The 7,247-nt window shown below is 43.4% G+C and overlaps 2 protein-coding genes across 6 annotated transcripts in view; one reads left to right on the forward strand and one right to left on the reverse strand.

The window, feature by feature from the left end:
- Positions 1-2,926, forward strand: part of cacna1da (calcium channel, voltage-dependent, L type, alpha 1D subunit, a) — a 38,371-nt gene extending 35,445 nt beyond the window's left edge. For all 5 annotated transcript variants that reach the window (XM_057029890.1, XM_057029891.1, XM_057029892.1 and 2 more), the window contains one exon: positions 58-2,926. In XM_057029890.1, the coding sequence (XP_056885870.1) occupies positions 58-363 (306 nt within the window). In that variant the 3' untranslated portion in view covers positions 364-2,926. The remainder of the gene's footprint in view (positions 1-57) is intronic.
- Positions 2,734-4,974, reverse strand: LOC130524114 (parapinopsin-like). The gene is made up of 4 exons (XM_057029896.1): positions 4,611-4,974; positions 4,170-4,498; positions 3,407-3,649; positions 2,734-3,114 (listed from the first exon to the last, which is right to left on the reverse strand). Exons 1-4 carry the CDS (start codon positions 4,939-4,941, stop codon positions 3,007-3,009), a joined length of 1,011 nt encoding a protein of 336 aa, XP_056885876.1. The 5' UTR covers positions 4,942-4,974; the 3' UTR covers positions 2,734-3,006.
- Positions 4,975-7,247: the final 2,273 nt, after the last annotated feature.

The raw sequence follows: 7,247 nt of genomic DNA on the forward strand, positions 1-7,247 counted from the left end.
AGCCCACAATGATGCCGTCACAATAATTCGCTGATTCGTTGATTCTCTCTCCCAAAGGTTTTGATATCAGAAGGACTCGGGAGATACGCCAAGGATCCAAATTTCGTCGCCGCCACAAAACACGAAATAGCGGACGCGTGTGAAATGACGATAGATGAGATGGAGAGCGCGGCCAGCCACCTGCTGAACGGCGGGATGACTCCCGGAGTCAACGGGGTCAACGTGTTCCCCATTCTGACTCCGAGGGATTTTGATCTGCAGGAGACGGCGGCCAGCTACAGCGACGAGGAGCCGGAGACAGAACCGAGAGCTCCCTACGAGGAGGACCTGGCCGATGAGATGATCTGCATCACGACCTTATAGCAGTGGCTCAGAACGCCGAATCCATGAATATTTAAAAATGCATCTGTTGGCTCTGTCCAAAAGAAGTGCCTTTTAAACCGAAGGGAAAAGGCATACAGAACAAAAACACACGAGTCCCGTTCTTCTAAATCGCTCTCCACCTGCCAGCAAAGGAGGCTGCAGCACCAGACACTGTCCATTCCCTGGACGTGATGTACCGGGTCAACCTGCAGCCCATCAGAGATCAGGACATTGAGGACAGTGAAAGACGGAGCAGTCGGTAAAAGCGAGAGGTCCTCTGTCGGGTAGGTCTTTAAGGGTGATGACAATCAGATGCACGATGTCATTCCCACGGTCACTTTATTGAGGTTTCGGCATATCATGCAAGTTTTCAATGCAAGCATTGGAAGGCATATCTCCTCCCGTAGTTGTTCGTCCGGAACGTGATCCCCTGTGTCGTTAGAGCAGATCTCCGCCGAGTTCAACCCCCAAGAGTTCTACCAGATTATGCAGGAACAAACTGCTAATTAAGGCATCATTCAACTTGAGATATGTACTTTTGAACGACTAAAGCATTTGTGATAAATGCACTAGCAGACAGGTTATTTCAAAATTTTAGAATAGCCTAATATTTCATAGTTGATATGCTGTAAATTGTATTATATTACAGAAGAAACTTTGTAAAGATATATTCTATATTTTGTAATTATGTATCATTTAAAAAAAAATCAGCAATATGGACCCTTGTGATGCTATAAAAGCAGACTTGCTTTATTTTATTAGGTAAATATTGTGATTAAAATGTTTTTTTGGTTTGTTTTTGCTGGTATGCACCTTTTATTTTGCCTATAAAACAGCATTTTTATGAGACTCTGCTTCTATGACAACACTGCTGCACAAGATATGCAAACGGCTGGATTTCTCAGCAGAGGTGTGCACGTGCTACTCCTCCAAAGCTCCTTTACTGGGGCACCCTCCAAAGGCAGACCTCCGCATGTAATGCTTCAGTTGTTCAGAGACGTGTTTGCATATTTTGTGCAGGGCGTGCACAAGCATTTGAAATGCATCGTGCATTAACAATGCTGCTCTTTAAGTTGATTTCAGAGTCAAACTTAAGTTTGTCAGCACTACTGAAATGCCTTTTTGCTGCTGAAGGAAATGGGGGCGGGGGGAGACGGGAAAAACAGGGTTAAATTCAAGTTTCTGCTGTGATTTTCCAAAATTATCTGCTTCACTGCTGACGGATCCATTAAAGCTGCGCGCTGGCAGGGACGTCTTAGCCTTTAGGTGTCAAGAGTGAAACGTCTCAGTCCGGGACAGAGAGTGTCCTGTAGAGGGGCTAAGCAATACATAACCCCCCCCACCCCACCCGTCCCCTCACAGCCTGCCAGGTCCCTGCGTATGCGAAACCTTGTCACGCAACGATGAAAACATATCATTGTCCCAACTCGACCCACAGCGCAGTCGTTGAAACCAATAAAGATCCAGAATTTGTGTTTTTTATCCCAGAAAATTGTGTTTTTAATGTGACTGGAGAGGGAAAAAATGAACAGTGATGCAAAAAGTGACCCAGAAGAAGAAAACAGAGGAAGGTGTTTGTCGTTGATGACTGACTGGGAGGCGAGTGCGTACTGTACTCCTAATTCAACCGAATACTGTCCTGAAAATGTTGGTTTTCCACTTTGTGTGCACACTGAAAGGGCTCTTTGAAATGTTTGTGAGTTTAAAAAAAAAGTGTTCTAGTCCTTTTGTTGATAGCCGTCATATGAAAGGACCAATGCACATACCAGGCACATCGTGCTCTTCGTAGCAATTATTCTACTGATAAACTGAAGATATGCATTATTTTGTAAAAGTTGTGTTAAACTAAAGAAAATAACTTTTACCTCATGTTAGGGATTCCTGGGGGGGTAAAAAAAATAACGATTTGATTCATTCTATACCAATGGTATTTAAATATTAGCACATTAGCTGTTTGTCTTTGCACAAGTAACTGTATAGTGCTTTTCTTTCGTTTTCTAAACAAATTTGTGTATTCAAGGTGAGGCAATTTTGTACTTTTTGTGACTGTGTATATGGTTTAGTGGAATCTATATTTGTCATTGACACCTCACCTAGCAACGCTGAGAATGAAGAATATTGAAAAAAGAAAGGATTTTCAAGGTGCACTGTTTCTCTGGGGGGGGCGTGAATAAAAGAGTGAAGTACCAGTTTACAGAGAAACAAACATTGATTTGAACCTTTCTATAGTTTTCTTCATAATGTTATGATTACTACTACATTTATTAATGTTCTAAAAGCTGTATTAAAATTAGGAAGTAATGTAAAATATGTAAAAAAAAAAAGTACGGAAAGACCCATGGTAACATTCTCTACTTGAAAGTCTGGATATTTGCTCTTTAATGTTTTTATTCGGTACGGATTATTTCTCTTAGTAGCAAATGCTTTACTATGACCTTCTATAGGTTTTTGTATCAATGCATTTTTTTGTATTTTTTTCCATTTATTTTGGCCTTGACTTTAGTTGAACTGATACTTTTATTTTCTATTGATCATCAAGGAATAAAACTTACGCTGAATTACTCTTCTGGTGCATTTGTTTGGTGTTTGCGTTGCTATAAAAGTCACAGATTCATGCAGGATGTCTTATGGACACAAATACGCTCAGGCCGGCGACACTCTGTTCGAAGTCTCCACCGTCGTCATCGACAGCTCATCCTCCATTTCCAGCTCTCTCCCACACAGCAGGAAGGGCACGGCATACTTACGAAACTGTACAAAGACAACAGGAGACAAAATAGGCTTTCAGACATGCAAACACTCATAATAACAGCTCTTTTGCGATGCATTAGTTGCAAATCCTTGAAAGGTGCAACTACACAATAATGTTTCTTCCTGTGTCATCAAGAAAACATTGAAGTGATAGATTTAAGAAAACATCAGTTGATCAGTTTCTTCAACATCCGTTATGTTCGTGCCATAATGACCACCAACGCCGCAGTCCTCAAAATAACCACCAGATGGCGCTGTCGCGTCGAAGCAAATCTGTCTATCGGATGTGTACCTGTTTGTTCAGGTAGATGTAGATGATCGGGTTGTACACGGTGCTGCTCTTCGCCAGGTAAACCGGAACTGTGCCCACCAGGGGGTGAATCTTCACATCAGGGCTGAAGACCACCAGCATGGACAGGCCAGCATAGGGCAGCCAGCTGATCAGGAAGGTCACCACCATGAGGATGACCATGTAAGCGACCGTCATCTCGCTTTTGGCCACCGCACCACCCTCCATGCAGGCCATCTTAGTCACCTGCAACAGAGGAGGATCCACCCCAGTATCTGTTAAAGTCTGCCTGAGACGTTATGTGACAGCCGGCAAAATCACTCTAAACGCTACGGTTTTATTTACATTTTCAGGAAACATTGAGGAAGAGCTGATTACACTTTGGTAATGTTCCAGATTCTGTAGCAACTTTGACCTTTGCTGTTCTACAGCCAAGGGGCTTTGATCATTAAGCAAACATGTTATTTAATCTTGTGTTACTACTGCACACACACACACACACACACACACATATAAATATATATTTATATATAGAGAGCGAGAGAGAGAGCGTAGCATATACACAGTAGAATTGATATTCATATATATATATATATATATATATATAAACGATTCTATGTGGGGAAATTGGCGGAGGTCTGCCTTCTCTGAGTGCTTTTTTTTAGGTTTTGATCTGAAGGATTGTTTTAACAATATTTTGTATCAATGACTTTGCAGTTTCAGGGTGCAGGCTAGAATCCTCCGAGCATGAAGCCCCATGTCTCACCTTGTGTAATGTCCACATGAGCTTGCTGTAGGATACCAGGATGATGACAAAAGGGGCGGCAAAGCACACTGTAAAATAAGCCAGGACGTACGAGACGTTTTGGGGCTCTCGGCTGTGCCAGTCAGGTGCGCAGGACGTCCCGACGCCCTCCAGTTCATATCTGCCCCAGCCGAACAGCGGGGGCAAGTTCCAGGTCAAGGACCAGAGCCAGGCGAGGGCGATCCCTCCCAGTGCGTGCTGTTTTTGGAACTGCATCTGGCCCAGTGGTTTGCAGATAACAAACATCCTCTCCACTGCGATGAGCGCAACCGTGCAGAGGGATGCGATGCCTGAGGAAGGGTCAGGAAAGGTCCGTTGAATATTAAGCCTTTAAAATGTCGTCGATGCTGTAGAAACCTCCGAAAATAACGCTCAGATACGACCCCGAGGTCCTCCACTCACCGCACAAGGACACGGCGAAGCCCTCCAACACGCAGCCGGTCCTTCCCAGGGAGAAGTACCCCTGGGCGTTGTTGACCACAGACAGCAGCCCTCCGGTCATGGCTGTGCCCAGGTCAGCCACAGCCATGTTCACCAGAGCGTAGTTGAGCGGCTGCCTCAGCTGCTTGTGCATGAGGGACACGATGATCACTGTAGCGTTAAGCACGATGGCCGGACCGGTGAGGAGGGCCATGATGACGGAGAGGGCGATGAAGCCGGAGCGAGGCAGCGGGGGCTCCCCCTGCGGACCCAGGTACAGAGAGGCGTTCAGGTAAAAAGCAGATGGCTTCATGGCTGTGGAGGAACGTCCCGGCGACGCTGCGGAGCTTCGATGTTCAACATCTTACCTGCCAGGAGTGACATGGATTACATACACTCAGATTAAGAATAAATCCTCCAAATCAGGATTTAACAAGGAGTAATTCCTGTAGATGATGAGCCTTGATCCCCCACCTTTTCCTTGATTGGAACAGCCCTCGGTGGGATCACCAGGAGCACCACACAGGCGCTCTCCCTCCAGCTCTGACTCGGAGTTTCTTTTTCATGCTCTTCACTCTAATTTGTGGTTTCATTAAACAAATCAGGAATAAAGAAAGGTTCAAAGAGCTTAATTAGTTGACAGAAAGTAAGATGGCTGATATTAGTAAATTTCCATATTCCACATTTTTTTATTCCATCTTTAGTTGCCTGGTCATTTTTAATGGGTGGCCTTATTTAAAGAAACAAAAGGTTTAAGGGTTTTTGAATAGTTACATAAAATGTATCAGTTAAAGTAGTGAATGTTAAAGTTGAGTGATTATTATTCAAATTAATGACTTTTATTCATCCTCTTTAAACGACAATAGCAGCTACAAGGTTCCGTGTTGCAAAAGCCTGAGGAATATATTGTTGTTTCTTAAACTACAGTTTATATCTGCACCATATGGAGCAGCTGGCTATAAAGAGCGCTTCACTCTTCCAAGCCTCATTCATTCATCTCTGGTCTTTTCAGCATGGTGGCGCCACGGCTTGAGCTTTCATTTGTGGCGGCATCACCGTGACCATCACAGATGAACGTGGCGCCAAACTCATCTCTGCTCAGACGACTGACGGTTTTCGTCTCCAACGTGCACCAGAGTTTCCCTGCTGCCTGTTTTGACTGGGGGGTTGTGACATGACTTCCTGGTAGAGGATCGGTTTTCCATTGCAGGTGCCCTAAATCGACTTATCCTCCACCACCAAGGCCACGAGGTGAGGTTAAACCCCGAGACTTACCATGACCACACGTACCCTGGGTCTGACCTTGTAAGAGGTTTACGTCCAATCAAGTCAAACCAGGGATTACAAGCATCTGCGCTGAGAATTTTTACAACCGCACAAGTGTGGAGGTGAGAATGTTTATACCTTCTTTGTTATAAACTGCCTGAATCCGAAGGCTGCGTTGCTGCAGGAGCTTCTGTTGAACTGACTGAATAATCCGTCCAGTTAAAGCCGGAGGAACATTGTTGTGTTGCACTGTTTTCCCACTGAGCGCCAACAAAACTGCAAAAAAACAAAATGGAGCCATGTGGAGCTTTGCTGACGAGCCCAATTTCTCTGGTGAGACGTCCTAAGAAGAGATTATTCAGCGGACGACCGGATCAGGAAAAGGGAATAATGGCAGGAAAATCACACGGTCATAAACACGTGATCATATGAAACAACAAGGATTAATTAACTACTGCTGAACACCATAGATAGATAGATAGATAGATAGATAGATAGATAGATAGATAGATATATAGATAGATAGATAGATAGATAGATAGATAGATAGATAGATAGATAGATAGATAGATAGATAGATAGATAGATAGATAGATAGATAGATAGATATAGATAGATAGATAGATAGATAGATAGATAGATAGATAGAGAGAGAGAGAGATAGCTTCCAGGTCCTGAAATTGAAAACACTTTATCCTGAGGTTAATACATATTTCTAAATATCAAAAGGGGTATTTATCCAAGCACCCGTGGGTGATGGAGGGGTATTTATCCAAGGGGTATTTATCCAAGCACCCGTGGGTGATGGAGCCCTACATTCCCAGACTTGAGGATGTGGACTACCTCGGCTGTCACTATGAGCTTTGTCACCTTCATTCTGAGCCTGTGTTGTGTACATCTGCTATCTCAAGATTGTCACTATTTGGCCTGACAAAAAACGAGGAATAGGAAATAATCCCAGCATTATTACTCTGATGATACATTTGAATCTTCTGACATCCTTAATTATTAGTTTTTATTGCCAAAATAGTCCTACCTGAAGCACCAACTCTTCCAAAACCAAAATGAGGATGTCCTGAAATTGAAACACTGTAAGAGTAACTGTTACATAGATAGATAGATGATGGAGCTACCATATGAATATAACTAATATAACGAATGAATAATGAATATAACTACAACAACATCCAACAGATGAGGAGGCCAATAATGGTTCTACTCCTGCAATATAGATATTTCCCACTAGATGTCGCTATATACGACATACTCAGTGTATGAGTGGGTCAGAGCAGACACACAGTGTGTGTGTGTATGTGTGTGTGTGTGTATGTTGGTGTATGTGGAAATAAATAG

Source organism: Takifugu flavidus, chromosome 4 (genome assembly GCF_003711565.1).
Source record: "Takifugu flavidus isolate HTHZ2018 chromosome 4, ASM371156v2, whole genome shotgun sequence".
Classification (NCBI taxonomy): domain Eukaryota; kingdom Metazoa; phylum Chordata; class Actinopteri; order Tetraodontiformes; family Tetraodontidae; genus Takifugu; species Takifugu flavidus.